Below are 17,000 nucleotides of genomic sequence, written 5' to 3'. Positions count from 1 at the left end.
CATTTACTTCCTGTCAGCCCTGGATATACCTCTCCCATAGATCACATGGCACCATCCCTCATTTCCTTCAAATCTCCACTCAAATCATTTTATCAGTGTGCCTGTCAGTCAAGGGTGCTTTACATAAGATAGCACCAACATCCCTGCCAGTCTCTCCTCCTCATTCTTTCTCTCCCTCTTGTCCTGGTTTATTTTACTTCATAATACTTTCCCTCATCCCCACCAGACTGAAAACTCTGAGATAGGGACCTGAACAGTTTGTCAGCTTTACCATGTCTAGACCAGTGCTTGGAACACAGGAGGTGTCCAGTTATATTTTTATGCACTATGATGGTATTCATTAAATTTATTTTAACAATATACAATAAGTATTGCCATTTTAATTTATAAATGTAATATGACAGCTAATTACTATGAAATTCTCTGAGACATAGCTTTTTAAATTCTACATTAATTAAGCCAGTTTATAGAGAGAAATGACATAAAGACTTTTGTTTTATTTTTATCATAGGTATGAATTGATACAGAAGGGAGTAACTGAACTTAGACCTGCTCAGAGTGTCCCGGATGTCTACACTCAGATTATGCTTTTAGAGAACGAGAACAAAAATTTGAAGAAAGACTTGAAACACTTTAAACAGGCAGCTGAGTATGTTATTTTTAAATGATCTGTTTTTCTTTACATTTTAGACTAAGTAAAAATGAAGAGTTGAATGTAGCTGTATTTAGAAATTTAATTCCGGAGAGCAGAATTATGTTTGAAGTCTTGGTTATAAAGAATCTGAAATGTTTCACTAGCAAATTAATTGAACAAATAACCAAACTCTCACAGTTTATTGAATCACCATTTTTATTTTGTAGAAGATAGTTAAATCCTATCATGGTTTTTGAAATTTTGTCTTGTGAAAATAAGCTAATATCTGAAATAATAATGAAGTTATAGAGAGCATGGCAGAAGGAGCCAGTCTATTTTTAGGAGAAACATTTCAGTATTTGTAAATTCCCTAGAAGGAATAATGTAATATACTAAGTTTGGGTGGTACTATGCATAGATGCATCAGTTGTAGCAAATTTGGTGGGAGGTGTTGACGATGGCAAAGGCTTTGCCTGTGTGAGGGCAGGATTCATGTGGAACATTTCAGGACCCTCTGATTAATTTTTCTGTGAATCAGAAACTACTCTAAAAATATAAAGCAGAAAATATAAACTACCCATATTCTCATCACTCAGGGCCAAACAAAATTACAGCACTTTTTTTTTTTTGTACTGGGGATTGAACTCGGGACCTTGTGCTTGTTAGGCAGGAAGCAAAACCACTGAGCTAAATCCCTGGCCAGCCAATATTAAAATTTTGTTGAATATCTTTTTGTATTTTTCTCAATGCATTGTATATATATTTTAAGTGAAAAATATAATAACACTTTATGTCATATTTTGTAGTTTACTTTTCCCTTCAGTAACATATGGTAAACATTTTTATAAATACAAACTTTGTCCTAAAAACATTAAAAAATTTCTTAAAGAAAACCTTTGTTTTATAATTTTCTGTATGCCTTTATATGCAGAGCATAATCGTAACAGTTAGATGCAAATCTTTCCATATCCTTTATAATTAATGAAAGTCATGGACTTTTTGATGAATAATATTTTTGTTGAACAAATAGCCATGTTATTTTTTCACATAAATATGTGAACGTGTTGACTTGGGGAGAATCTACTCATGTGAAACAATATAATATGGAAAACCAATTATTTTATGTGAAGGATAGTTAATGCTTATTCATTTATTTAAAAAATTTACAGAAGGTATTTAAGAATCATATTAACACAAAAATTAGACTGCGAAAACTATCATATAGGAACATAGTATTTTTTTTTTTTTTGGTACCGGGGATTGAACTCGGGTCCTTGCGCTTGCGCAGCAGGCAGCGAAAGCGCTGAGCTAAATCCCCGGCCCAGGAACATAGTATTTTTAATTTATGTGAAGAATATTTAGTGTAATGAAATGTGACTTTGCATTGTAAAGTGAAGGAAACATTAAGAATAAATTTCTGGGCTGGGCATGTGGCTCTGTCTTTACCTAGCATATGAAAGAACCTGAGGTTGATCTCCCGCACCACACACACACATACAAAATTCACGCTATTTACAGTGGTACCTTAGTTCATGAACTTAATTCATGCCACAATTCTGAAAAAGATGGCTGCCACATTCGTGTTCATGTGGGAAACATGGCCACTGTCATGTTCATCACCCAGTGCAGAGTTTGCAAATAAAAGCAAAATTTTGCCAAATGCTTTGGTTTGCAAACTACGTTGTTGGCAAACAAAGGTGTTTGTGAACCAAGATACCACTATATTTGTTTATTCATTTATAATGCTGGGTATGAAACCCACTCAGTTACCCTTACCCTATAATACAGAGTATGGCTAAGTTACTAAGTTGCTCAGGTTAGGCTCAGACTTGTGCTCCTCTTGCCTCAGCCTTCTGAAGTGCTGGGATGATAGGCATATGCCACCATACCCAGCTAAAAGTTTCTACTTTGTAAAGCTGCCAGTAACTAAAGGAACATTTGTGTTATCACTTATTTACTTGTGTGTGTTTATAAGAATGTTTTTGCAAGGTATACGTATTTTATATAGTCTATGAATATAGTATTTGGAAATTTACATTTTACATAGGTATGTATAATGTTCCACAAGCATATGTTATTAGAATTTTTCTCTTTATTCTTGTTTCTATTTCTTTTTTAAAATTATTTTAATTTTAATTTTAAAGTTTTTATTTTATTAGTACGTGTTTGTAGTGCATGAAGTTTACACTCATCTTGGGGAATGCTTACAGGTACATACTACAGCTTCTTTTTTTTTTAAATTCCTTTCCCCTTCCCTCCTCCTCTAATTCTCCATTCCCATTTTTCATTGTTATCATTAATCTTAGCTCATGTCATGGTATATAATGTTTACATTAATTGAAATTACTAGGTTCCTATACATGGCATATCCTTATTCTATTTATTTCCTCTTCCCCTCCACCTCACTCCTCCCACTTTTTCTCTTTCCCTATTGCAGGAGATCCACCTCCTTGTCCTTTCTATCCATCCTTTATTATTCTTTTTATTTGTACTTTGCCTCACTGAAATGAGAGATACCACACGGTATTTAAAAATGTGTGTCTAGCTTATTTTACTGAGCATTATATTTTCCAGGTGCATCCATTTTCATACAATGTCTCAAATCTGTTGTTCTTGATAGTAGTGTAGTATTCCATGATATACAGATACCACATTTTCTTTATCCAGTCATCTCTTGATGGGTATACAGGCTGTCTCCAGGATTTAGCTATTCCGAATTGTGCTGCTAATAACAATGGTATGCATGTGTTGCTATAGTATGATGGTTTAAAGTGTCTGGGGAAGATACCTAGCAAGGAGATCACTGAGTCATATAGAATTTCATTGAGAAATCTCCATACTGATTTCCATAATGGTTGTAGTAGTTTATATTCCCACCAACAGTGAAGGAGGATTCCTTTTACATCACAGCCTTGCTGGCATTTATTATTGTTTGATTTCTTAATGACTGACATTCTTTCTGGAGTAAGATGGAATCTTAGCATTGTTTTAATTTATATTTCTTTAATGGCCAGAGATGTTGAGCATTTTTTCATATATTGTTGACCATTTGTATTTCTTCCTCTGTGAAGTGTCTGTTCATTTCTCTTGTGCATTTCTTGACTGGCTCTTTAAGGTGGTTAAATTTTTTTTTTTTTTGGTACTAGGGATCGAACTCAGGACCTCGCACTTGCTGGCCAGGCACTGTGCTGCTGAGCTATATCCCTGGCCCGGTGGTTAAATTCTTTTGAGTTTTTTGTATATTCTAGATATTAGTCCTTTGTTTAGGGAATAGCTGGCCAAATTTTTTCCCCTTCTCTAGGTTGTCTCTTCACTCTACAGATTGGTTCTTTTGCTGTACAGAAGTTTTTAGTCTGACATAATCCCATTTGTTCATTCTTGCTGTTATTTCTTGTGCAATTGAGTTTCTGTTTAGAAAATCCTTTCCTACACCTATGTCAAGTGTTTTACCTATTTTATTTTCTAGTTGGTTTAATGTTTCTGTTTTAATGTTTAGATCTTTGATCCATTTTGATTTTAATTTAGTATATCCTGAGAGATAAAGGTCCAGTTATTTTTTCCATTTAGTTTATTGGTACATTTTAGGTATACAATAGTTACATTCATCATTGGGATCTTGTACCTTTACATGATGTATCTTGGTTCTTATTTTTTTTTCCATTCCCCTGCCCTTCCTTCACCACCCTCCATCCTTCCCTATTTACAAAGACTTTGTTTCCATGTTTTTCCTTTTCTCATATTTTTTCTTTTCCTTTCTTTCCTTTCCCCTACCCCTCCCACTTCCCCTACTTCTTTAGACATTTTCTTCCTATTTCACAATATCAATTATACATTTTGATTCTTATTTACACTTTTAGTTTTTCACACCAGAGAAACCAGTATTTACACGTGTGTCCTATTTATTTCACTAAAGAGTATAGCCTCAATGTGCATCCACTTAGCTACAAATGTCTCCAGTTTCTCATTCTTTATGGCTGAGTTGTACTCCATTTTATAAAAAAACCCCACATCTTCTTTATCCAGTCTCCAGTCGATGGGCAATTGGGCTGTTTCCAAGTTTTAGCTATTGCAAACTGTGCTGTTATAAACATGAGTGTGCATATATCACCGTGGTATGATTCTTTTAATTCTTTGGGGAAGATACCTAGTAGAGGATGGGTCTAGTTTTAATCTTCGGCACACAGATAGTCAGTTTTCCCAGCACCATTTGTTGAATAGACTGTCTTTTCTTTAGAATATGTTTTTGGCCCCTTTGTCAAAGACCAAATAGCTGATTGTGTTTGTGTAAGTTTCAGTATCCTGAATTCTGTTCCATTGATCCATGTATCTGTTTTTGTTCCAGTATTGGGCTGTTTTTATCGCTATTGTTTTATAGTATAGCATGAAGACAAGTGTTGCTATGCCTCCTGCTTTGCTCTTGTTGCCCAAAATTGCTTTTTCTATTCTAGGTTTCTTCTAGTTCCATATGAATTTTAGGATTGCCTTTTCTAGATCTGTAAAGTGTGCTGTTGGTGTTTTGATTGGGATTGCACTGAATCTGTGTAACAGTTTTGAGAGTATGGCCATTTTAACAATATTGATACTGCCTATCCAGGAGCAGGGAACATCCTTCCATTTTCTGATATCCTCTTCATTCTCCTTTTTCAGAGTACGTACTTTTCTTTGTAGAGGTCTTTCACTTCCTTGGTTAGGTTAATTCCTAAGTATTTCAATTTTCTTGAAGCTACTATGAATAATATTATTTTCATAGTTTCCTTCTTATCCTGTTTATTGTTGGTGCACACAATGCTACTGATTTTTGTGTGTTGATTTTGTATCCTGCTACATTGCTGAAGTTTGTTATTAATTCTAAGAGGTTTTGTTTGTTAGAGTTCTTTGGGTCTTCTAGGTAGAGTATCATGTCATACATCTATGTAGAGCATCAACAGTTATCTAAGATTAATAATTTGAGTTCTTCCTTTCCTATATCTATCCATTTTATTTCTTTTTCTTGCCCAATTGCTCTGGCTAATGTTTTAAGTGCTGTGTTGAGTAGAAGAGGTGATGATGGACATCATTATCTTGTTCTTGAGTTTTCGAGGAATGCTTTTAGTTTTTCCCCATCTAGTATGATGCTGGCTATTAGTTTGTCCATTTATAGCTTTCATTATTTTCAGGTATGGTTATTCTAAACCTGTTTTCTTCAGGGCTTTTATCATGTAGTGTTGTTGGATCTTTTCAAAAGCCTTTTATGCATCTATTGATGTTCACATGGTTTTTGACCTGGCTTCTGTTTATTTGATGTATTACATTTATTGATTTACATATGTTGAACCATCCTTGCATGTCTGGGATGAAACCTATTTAATCATGATGGATGATCTTTTTGATGATGTGCTACATTCAGTTTGCTAATATCTTATTGAGGACTTTTTCAAGTATTCATTAAGTTCATTAAGGAGATTGGCCTATAGTTTTTTAGTTGGGTCTTTATCTGGTTTTGGGATCAGGGTAGTACTGGTTTCCATAAATGAGTTTGGGAACGCTCTAGCCTTTTCCATTTCTTTGAAGAGCTTGAGGAGTATTGGTTATATAACATCCTTCAAGGTTTTGTAGAATTCAGCAGTGAATCCATCATGTCTTGGGCTTTTTTTAGTTGGGAGATTCTTTCTCACTCTGTCAATTTCTTTGCTAATTACTGGGTTGTTAAACATATTTATCTCTTCTTCAGTTAGTTTTGGTCATTTGTATGTGTCTAGGAATCTCTCAATTTCTTCAAAATTTGATAATTTGTTGGAATATAATTTTTCAAAGTAGTTACTATCTTCTGGATTTTGACAGTGTGTTATGATTTCATCTTTTTCAATTCTGATTGTATAGATGTGAGTCTTTTTTCACTTTCTCTTGGTAAATCAGACTAGAGGCTTGTGTATTTTATTTATTTTTTCAAAGAACTGGCTCTTCATTGATTTTTTTTTTACTATTTTAAAGTGTCAATTTTATCAATTTCCATTCTCATTTTTATAATTTTTCTTCTTAATTTCAGTTTGGGGCTGGTTTGATGTTGTTTCTCAAGTATCTTCAGATTTTTCATAAGGTTATCTATTTGAGCTTGTTCTGTTTTCCTAATGTGAGGATTTATTGTGATGAATTTTCCTCTTAGAACCGTTTTTTTAATGACTCAGGTTTTGATGAGTTGTACCATTCATTTTGATTAATTTCTATAAATTTTTAAATTTCTTTTTTTATTTCTTCTGTGACTCATTGGTTGTTTAGGAATATAATGTTAATTTTCCAGGAGATTTTGCATTTTCTGAAATTTCTTGTGTCATTAATTTCTGTTTTCATTGCACAGTGTTATGATAGTATGCTTGGGGTAATTTCTGTTCTTTTATATTTACTTTAGGCTCTGTGGACTAGTGTGCAATCTATCTTGGGAAAAGTACGGTGTGCTGCTGAAAAGAATATATAGACTGTTGTAGAGGGGTGGGATACTTTGTACATATCCATTAAGTTGCTCTGTTCAGTGGTGTGGTTCAGCTGTCAAATTTCTTCATTGGTTTTTTTGTTTAGTTGATCTATCTCTTTGGGAAGGTGGGGTATTAAAATCCCCTTTTATGATTATGTTAGTATTTAATCAATCTTTTAATTTCAGCAGTTTTTGTTTTATGAAGATAGGTACAGTATGCAGTGTATATATGTTGATTAATGTTATCTCCTCTCATTGGATTGTTTTCTTAACTAGTATGTGGTGAACTTCTTTGTCTCTTCTAATCAGTTTTACCTTGAAATTTACCATGTCTGATATTAGAATTGCTACCCCTGCTTGTATTTAGGATCCTAGTGCATGAAATGTTGTTTTCCATCCTTTAATTTTTTGTCTATGAATCTCTTTTTGGATTAGATAAGTTTCTTGAATGCAACAGATTATTGGATTATTGTTTTTTTTTTTTTTTGGTACCAGGGATCGAACTCGGGACCTTGCGCTTGCTAGGCAGGTGCCAGAACCACTGAGCTAAATCTCCGGCCCTGGATTATTTTTTAAAAATCTAGTCTACCAGACTATGTCTTAATTGGAGAATTGAGGCCATTAACATTGAGTGATATTACTGAGATGTGTTGGTTATTTACTATTATTGCCTTTTTAATCTGTTGGTATATCCTTTGTTTTTCTTGATTTTTTTTTGTTGGTATTTATCTGTTGACCTCAGTAGTTTCTTCTGTATTTTTAGCTGTATCCAATTCATTGTTTCTGTCAGGAATATTCTTAGTAATTCCTCTAGAGCTGGTTTAGCACTCATATATCTTCTGAGTTGGTGTTTTTTGTGGAAATACCTTATTTCTCCATCTATTTTGAAGGATAGCTTTGCTATGTGTGTTGGAAGTTACTTGCACTCCAAGCTCTTCTCATCTTCAGGGTTTGTGCTGAGAAATCTGCTGTGATTCTAATTGGTTTACCTTTATATGTGATTTTTTTGGTTTTCTCTCATTGCTTTAAAATTCTGTTTTTTTTTTAGATATCTGGTAATTTAATAAGGATATGCCTTGGTGAACTTCTCCTTTCATCATAATTGTTTGATGTTCTGTAAGCATTGCTTACTTGTATTTTAAGCCCTTTTCTTATGTGTGAGAATTTTTCTTCCATGATCTCTATAACCATATTAGTGAATCCATCTGGCTATCTTCTAGCTTTTCTCTAAGTCCTTTTAGCCTTAAATTAGTCCTCTAGTTGTCATCTAGTAGCTGCTGGATAATCTTCTTTTGTTCTCTTATTTTCTTTTTGGATTCTTTGAGCACTTTTATCACTATTTTGTCCTATCAGACACTCTGTGTTCACACTGTTCATTTCTGCAATGTATAAATTATATATAGTTTTTTATTCCAGATATTTCTGTCTGACATATGTTCAAGGATTACATATTTTTGTTCAATCTATCGTTAAAATTTTGAACTGTTTTGGTTAGTTCATCCAGTTTTTTATGTATTTTCCCAAAATTCACCATGGAAATATTGAGTGAAATTGATGTGAACTTTTGGTTCATTTCCTCTTTGAACTCATCTATTTTCTTCATGCCTTCTATGAACTTTTCATAGATTTATGCTTTCATAGATTTGTTTTCTTCTTTCTCCATTTTGACCCTTTATTCTGCCTTGGGAGAGTTGGGAGGATATTCAAAGGTCTTTTAGTTCCTTGCTTCCCCATTTTCCTATGTATATTTGTGTATAATATATATATATATAAACATATATATATAAACATATATATATAAACATATATATATAAACATATATATATAAACATATATATATAAACATATATATATAAACATATATATATATATATATTTTAAAAATTATACATCTCCACCTCTTTTGCCCCTCCTTTTTTAGAGGCATTGCTGCAGATTAGGGACTAGAGAAAGGAGAAGAGTTTCTGGCTTATGTGGAGATTTTTGGTAGGACGTTGCCTCCCTGTGAATAATTTTCAACTTTGTATGTCCAGTGCTAGTATTTACTCCTTCTGTTAGTTACTTTAAATGTTTTGGACAGAGTCCTATGTTTTGCCAAAAGAATTACTTCTGGTTACAATAGCATCTACAGATTCAATCTTACAACACTTCTATAGTTCTTCTAGTCACACTTCTCCCCTTTGTCTGTTCTCTGTGAACTCTGTGATAGTTTATTATTTTGTGTTTGTTCTGAAATGAAGTAGGTGAGTTGGGGTGGGGAGAATGGGAGGTGGTTGGGTGAGGAGTGTTGGACACTGAGGAGGAGGTTTGAAGGAGGGAATAGTGGTAGATGAAAAGAAAAAGTTGATGTGGGATCTGATTTTATTGGAGCACTTTTAGTTGAGTTGAAGGATTAGTATTGAGAATTCTCAGAGGGTATTTTGTAGGGGCAAGGGTGAGACATGGGAGAAATGGGGTTTATTTTGTGACTGGGGAAAGCTCTGTGGTTGTCAGAACTTGCTGATAGAGAGCACAATAAGCTATGTAAGATATGGAAGAGCCAAAGGCTTAGGATGGGTAGGATCAAGGAATAATATTAGAGAAAATATGAGTACTTGTGAGGGAGCTATGTATGGGGAATTTAAAAACTTGGGAGGAGGAATTTACATCTCTGGAAAAAGAATAAAGAAATATGTTAATAATATTGTGTCAAGGGTTTAAAGTGAAGAAACTAGATAAGGAGCTGAGATGAGGGAGAGAATCTAGACACCTATTTAAATGAGACCCAATGAAAGAACAAGTACGCAATAGTAACAATCTAATAAAACCAGAAAACCGAAGAAGAACTTAGCATAACCCCACATTAATGAGTAAATAAAAAGAAAACATAAGAAACTTAAACCTGTAAGATGTCCGATGGGGACACAGATTAAATATTCCAGTGAGAAAGTGCATATGTGATTCCCTAGTAGCTTCTTTGCCAGAAAGTCTGAGTGCTCATATCTAATAACTCCTCCGATCCGTCTGCTACAATACTGAAGCTAATTTATACTCAAGACTTCTTTGTGCCAGATTGCAGGCATTCTTGCAGAGTCTGATTTCTTCGGTTAAGAACTCTTACTGTCCCTCTCTCTGGTGTGATGTTGGATTCAGAAGACAGGCTCACTAGCACTAAATTGTTCACTGAGTCAAGATCACTCTGAAGCAATCAAATCAGCTATAGCTGTGGCTGCCTAATCTGTTACAATGTTATCTATGAGAGCAAGGTGAGAAATAACATACCATGAGACCCTGTTTTGGGTCTTTCTGTAGCCTAGAGAAGAAATCCACTATTATATTGTAAGCATCTTGACGGCCCAAGTCTTGACCCACAGTTAATGTGCACTAAATGTGATGGCTTTGTCTCTCTAATAGTGAAAAACAGCATCCAACAGTAATTTTATAGACTCAGTTATATAAAGCCCAGGTTGCCAAGGACCAGGTAATGCCAAAAGTGGCAAGAAAAGAGAAAAAAATGTTTCTTTGGGGTGGGGGAGTGTCCTCCGCTCTGTGGTACGGGAAGAAATAAATAGGATGGGGCAAAGGATCCTAATAGTAATGATGTATTATATATGTAGAATGACATAACAGAAAATGGTACAAAATTGAAAGTGAGAAACGGGAACGGGAAAGATTCTATAACATAATTATTATAGAAAAAGTAAAAGGGGGAAACATGAAAAGGGAGAGAGAAAAAAAATTAAAAATAAATAAGACATGAGAGAAAGAAGTCAGACAAAGAGACGTGGATAAAACTAGGAGGGATATAAAGTGACAAAGGAAATTTCCCTTCCCCTGCCCAAACTATATGGGAAGAAAAATGGGAAGAGGAAGGGAAGCACACATACACAGACATGCTCATAAAAGAAAAAAGGGTAAAATGATAGAATAAAATATACAGACAGAAGAAAACAGCAAAGAATAAAAAAAATTTTAAAAATAAAAATAAAAAACTAAAAAAATAATACAATCCAATAAGAATAATAAAAGAAAGTTTTCTATTGTTTTGGATGCACAGCTCTTTTCCTCAGCCTTTGGTTAAGGAGCAGAGCTCGGGCCACGATGTGTCTGTTCACACTGGAAGCCTAAGGTGGTAGCCCGCCCCCAGAGCAGTGCTTTGTGTAGATCTGCTTACAGTGAGAACACAGCGCCAATGTGAGCTTCCAATCCTGTGTAACTCAGGCTGAACCTGGCCTTTTACCACAGGAGCCAGGTCTGTGTTTACCAGCCCTTGTCTCTCAGTGGGACCCCTCTCAGTCTGCTCTCCAGCTGCCACAGTTTCCCGTGACTGTCTTTCCCTCGTCCACTCTGAGAACTTGACAGTGTGAAGCAGCCGAGGCGCTGCTCTGGAACCCAGGTTCAAACGCTCAGCCCTTCCCTGCAATGGCGTCCCCGCCAGCGCTTGCTCCACGATTGCGGCTACACGTGCTATGCCGAGGTCATTCACAAACTGGGGACTGTGGAAGCAGTGTCCTGCATTTTACTAGCTGATTTCAACTGCAGAGGATTCTTTTGGTCCTGATGCAGTTCTCTGGTTCTCCTTGAGCAAAAATGATTTTAGTTTTATTTGGCTTCCCAGCTAGCGGCTAGGAAATGGGTAATGGGAAGTAATGAGAAGTCCCAACCTGTGTGGGTGGCTTGTAGCCTGAATGGACGTCTAGATATTAGTCCTTTGTCTGAGGAGTAGCTGATAATTTTTTTTCCCCATCTGTAGGTTGTTTCTGTTTCTCTGAAGTGGTTTGTACTTGTTGCCTTGAGACTGAGAGTTTTTCGTTTTTTGTTTTTTCCCTTAAATTCTTTTACTGATAAATTTAAGGTATACAATACCTTCACATTTATCATTGGGTACTTGTACCTTTACATGATGTATCTTGGTTCTTATTTTTTCCCCATTCTCTTTCCTCCCTTCACCCCCTCCATCCTTCCCTATTTACAAAGACTTTGTTTCCATTTTTTCCTTTTCTCATAACTTTTCCTTTCCCTTCTTTCCTTTCTCCTACCCCTCCCACTTTCCCTACCCCTTTGGACATTTTCTTCCTATTTCACATTATCAATTATTCATTTTAATCCTTATTTACACTTTCAGTTTCTCACACCAGAGAATCTATTTGGTATTTACACATATGTATCCTAGTTATTTCACTTAAGAGTATGGCCTCAATATGCATCCATTTAGCTATAAATGTCTCTAGTTTGTCATTCTTTATGGCTCAGTAGTACTCCATTTTATAAAAAAAAACACATCTTCTTTATCCAGTCTTCAGGTGATGGGCACTTGGGCTGTTTCCAAGCTTTAGCTATTACAAACTGTGCCGCAATAAACATGGGTGCACATATATCGCTGTGGTATGATTCTTTTAATCCTTTTGGGACGATATCCTGCAGAGGAATAGCAGGGTCAAATGGGACCTCTAGTCCTAGTTCTTTGAGGTACCTCCATACTGATTTCCACAGTGGTTGCACCATTTTGCACTCTCACCAACAATAGAGAAGGGTTCCTTTCTCCTCACATCCCCACCAGCATTTGTTATTGGTTGATTTCTTGATAGCAGCCATTCTTTCTGGGGTGAGGTAGAATCTCAGTGTTGTTTTCATCTGCATCTCTCAAATGACCAGTGATGTGGAACATTTTTTATATTTTTATTTGCTGCTTTTACTTCTTTGTCTGAGAAATGTCTGTTCATTTCAGATGCCCATTTTTGAAGTGGGTCTTTATATTTGGGGGGTCTGATTTTTTTTAGTTCTTTATATATTCTAGATAGTAGACCTTTGTCTGAGGAACAGCTGCTAAATTTTTTTTCCCACATTATAGGTTGTCTCTTAGCTCTGTTGGTGGTTTCTCTTGCAGTGCAGAAGCTTTTTAATAAGATGAAATCCCAGTTGTTGATTCTTTGTGCTAGTTCCCGTGCTGAGGTTTTGTTCATAAAGTCTTTTCCTATGCCAATGTCTTCAAGAGGTCTACCTAACTTATCTCCCAGCAAGTTTAGTGTTTCTGTTTTAATATTTAGATCTTTAATTCACTTCGATCTTAGTTTAGTGCATGGTGATAGATAATGGGTCTAGTTTTAATCTTTGGCAGGCTGAAATCCAGTTTTTCCAACACCATTTATTAAAGAGGTTATCTTTCCTCCAGTGAGGATGGTTGGCTCCTTTGTCAAAGATGAGGTGGCTGGGTATGTCTGGAGTTGTTTCTGCATCTTCTAATCTATTCCACTGATCCCCAGGTCTGTTCTTTTGCCAGAACCATGCTGTTTTTATCACAGGAGCTTTGTAGTATAGTTTTAAGTTGGGGATTGTGATGCCCCCTGCCATGTTTCTGTTGCCTAGAATTTCTTTTGCTATCCTAGGTCTCTTCTGGTTCCCAATGAATTTTTGGATTGTTTTCCCTAGTTCTGTGAAGTATATTGTTGGAATTTCAATTGGCATTGCATTAAATATACATAGTAGTTTTGGAAGTATGGCCATTTTCACTATATTGGTTCTTCCTACCCAGGAAAAAGGGAAGTCTTTCCATTTTCTTATATCCTGTTTGATCTCCTTCTTCAGAGTGCTGTAGTTTTCAGTGTAGAGGTCTTTTGCTTCCTTTGTTAGATTAATTCCTAGATATTTCATTTTTTTGGATTCTTTTATAAAAGGAATTGTTTCCCTAATTTCTCTCTCAGTGATTCTGTTATTTGTGTATAAGAAGGATATTGTTTTTTTGAATGTTGACCTTGTATCCAGCTAAACTACTGAATCTGTCAATTAAGTATAGAAGTCTTTTGGCAGAGTTTTTTGAGTCTTCAATGTAGACTATCATATTGTCAGCCAATAATGACAGTTTAACTTCTTCCTTTCCTATCTTTATTCCTTTTATTTCTTCCTCTTGTCTAATTGCTGTGGCTAATGTTTCCAAAACTATATTGAACAGGAGTGGTGATAGTGGGCATCCTTGTCTTGTTCCTGATTTTAGTGTGAAAGTTTTCAGTTTTTGACCATTTAGTATGATGTTGGCTATTGGTTTTTCATAGATAGCCTTAATCAGGTTGAGATAAAGACCTTCTATTCCAATTTTCTGTAGGATTTTAATCATGAATGGGTGTTGGATTTTGTTGAATGCTTCTTCTGTATGTATTGAGATGATCATATGGTTTTTGACCTTGGCTCTGTTAATATAGTGTATTATGTTTTTTGATTTATGTATGTTGAACCGTCCTTGCATTTCTGGGATAAATCTGACTTGGTCAGGGTGTATGATCTTCTTGATGACTCTCTGTATGCTGTTTGCCAGTATCTTGTTAAGAATTTTTGTATCTATATTCATTAGGCAGATTGGCGTGTAGTTCTCTTTTTGGGTTGGGTCTTTCCCTGGCTTTGGAATCAAAGTAACACTTGCTTCCATGAATGAATTTGGGAGCATTGCTTCCCTTTCAATTTCCTTGATGTGTTTAAAGAGTAATGGTGATAGTTTGTCACTAAATGTCTTGTAGAATTCAGCAGTGTAGCCGTCAGGACCTGGGCTTTTCTTTGTTGATAAATTTTTAATTACATTTTCACTTTCACTCATTGTAATTGGGGTGTTTAGAATTTTTATATTTTCTTCATTTAACTTTGGCAATTCGTATGTATCTAGAAATCTGTCTATTTCTTCTGTGTTTTCAATTTTATTGGAGTATAGGTTCTCGAAGTAGGTATTGATGATCTTCTGGATCTCTGCTGGATCTGTTGTGACTTCACCTTTTTTGTTCTAAATTGCATGGATTTGAGCCTTTTCTTTCCTTTTTTTGGATAAGGTTGGCTAAGAGTTTATTAATTTTTTTTATTCTTTCAAAAAACCAACTCTTTGATTCATTGATTTTTTTTGTACCATTCTCTTAGTCTCCATTGCATTGATTTCTGCACTGATCTTTATATTTTCCTCTCTTGTAAAAGCTTTATGTTTGTCATGCTCTTCTTTTCTAGGAGCTTGAGGTTCAGCATTAGGTTGTTTATTTGAGCTCTCTGTTTTCCTAATATGGGCATTCACTGCTATGAATTTCCGTCGTAGAACTGCTTTCATTGTGTTCCATAGATTCCTGTATGTTGTACTGGAATTATCATTTACTTGTAGAAACTGTCTAATTTCAGGCCAGGGATTTAGCTCAGTGGTTTTGCCACCTACTGTGCAAGTGCAAGGACCGGAGTTCGATCCCTGGTGCAAAAAAAGAAAAAAAATAAAAGAAGTGGTCTAATTTCTTCTTTAATTTCCTCTGTGACCCATTGGTTGTTCGGGAGAGTGTTATTCAAATTCCATGTGTTTGTGGGGTTTTGTGGTTTCTTATGCTTCTGATAATGTACAGGGGGGTAACTTTAATTCTTTTGCATTTACTTAAACATGTCCTATGTGCTAGCATGTGGCCTATTTTGGAGAATGACCTGTGTGTAGCCAAAAAAAAAATGTAGATTTTGTGGGGTGGAACACTCTGTACACATCTATTAAGTCCATTTGTTCAAAAGTTTGGTTCAATTCTAGAATTTTTTTGTTGATTTTTTGTCTGGATGATCTGTCTATTTGTGACACTGGGGTATTGAGGTCCCCCACTACAATTGTATTAGTGCTTATTTGGTTTTTCATGTCCATTAATATTTATTTTATATAGTTGGGGACATTCATATTTGGTGCATATATATTTAGGATTGTCATCTCTTCCTCTTTGATTATTCCCATCAGAAGGATGTTGTGACCATCTTTGTCTCTCTTAATTAGTTTTGGTTTGAAATCTCCTTTGTCTGCAAATAAGATTGCTACCCCTGCTTTTTTCTGGGTTCCTGTCACATGGAGAACTGTTTTCCATCCTTTTACTTTCGTTCTGTGAATTTCCTTTTGAAGCAGATGTGTTTCTTGTATGTAGCATAGTGTTGGATTTTGCTTCTTAATCCATTCTGCCAGTCTATTTGTTTTGATTGGTGAATTGAGGCCATTAACATTGATGGTTATAATTGATAGATATTGACTCATCCTTGTCATTATGTTTTACTGTTTTTGGCTCCCTTCCCTTTAGTTTCTTGCCTTACCTGGTAGCTTTGCTCTGTTTGGTCTCATGGAGTTGTGACCTTCATTGCCTTTTTTCTAGGATATTGTTTAGAATTGTTTGGAGGCTATTTGGTGTTCATGAAATTTCTCAGGTGTTCTTTGTCATGGAAGTATCTAATTTCCCCATCAATTTTGAAAGATAATTTTGCAGGATACAACAGTCTAGATTGGATGTTATTTTCTTTTAGGGCTTGAAATACTTCACTCCTTGAGCTGAGTGTTTGTATTGAGGCATGTGCTGTGATGCTGATAGGCTTTCCTTTGTAGGTGATTTGTTTCTTTTCTTTAACTGCTTGTAGCATTTTGTCCTTCTGTTGGGTTTCTGGGATCTTGACTATTATATGTCTAGGTGTAGATATTTTTAATCATGGCTAGTTGGAGTTCTATATGCCTCACTTATCTGTATGTCCAATTCTCTACCTCTGTCTGGGAAGTTTCCAACTATTACTTCTGTGCACAATTTTTTTTATGTCAATTGTACTTTCTCCTGTTTTTTCGTGGACTCCTATCAGTCTTATGTTATTTTTCTTTGCATCATCTAGCTGCTGCTGGATTGATTTCTCATGGTCCCTTACTATTTTGAAGAGCTCTCTGTTTTCATGGTCCTTAACCACAATCATGTCTTTTATATCTGATATTCTATCTTCAGATTCCCTTAATCTGCTGTGAATACTTTCAATAGAGTTTTTAATCTCCTGAATATCTGTTTGAATCTGTTTCATGGATTCCATTTCTTATGTTGGGTGATGGTTTCCATTTCTTTCTTATGATGGGCATTTGTGGCTTCTAGCATGTTTCTGAGCTCATCTATTTTTTTTTTTATCTGTTTCTGTTCTAGAGCCTCTAA

At 35.3% G+C, this 17,000-nt stretch overlaps 1 protein-coding gene across 10 annotated transcripts in view; it reads left to right on the top strand.

Moving 5' to 3' along the window:
• Spag16 (sperm associated antigen 16) overlaps window positions 1-17,000 on the top strand; it is a 773,985-nt gene that overhangs the window by 51,615 nt on the left and 705,370 nt on the right. For all 10 annotated transcript variants that reach the window (XR_002397077.2, XM_087206154.1, XM_021263471.2 and 7 more), the window contains exon 5: window positions 512-649. Coding sequence is in view for 9 of the 10 variants with exons in the window: in XM_087206154.1 (XP_087062280.1) it covers window positions 512-649 (138 nt within the window). In the remaining variant the exon portion in view is untranslated. The remainder of the gene's footprint in view (window positions 1-511; window positions 650-17,000) is intronic.

This window comes from Heterocephalus glaber, unplaced genomic scaffold (genome assembly GCF_053883595.1).
Source record: "Heterocephalus glaber isolate CG9 unplaced genomic scaffold, H.glaber_assembly_v1.0 deba00000621, whole genome shotgun sequence".
Classification (NCBI taxonomy): domain Eukaryota; kingdom Metazoa; phylum Chordata; class Mammalia; order Rodentia; family Bathyergidae; genus Heterocephalus; species Heterocephalus glaber.
Note: the sequence above shows the minus strand (reverse complement) of the source record. Positions and strands in the feature narration are given on the sequence as shown.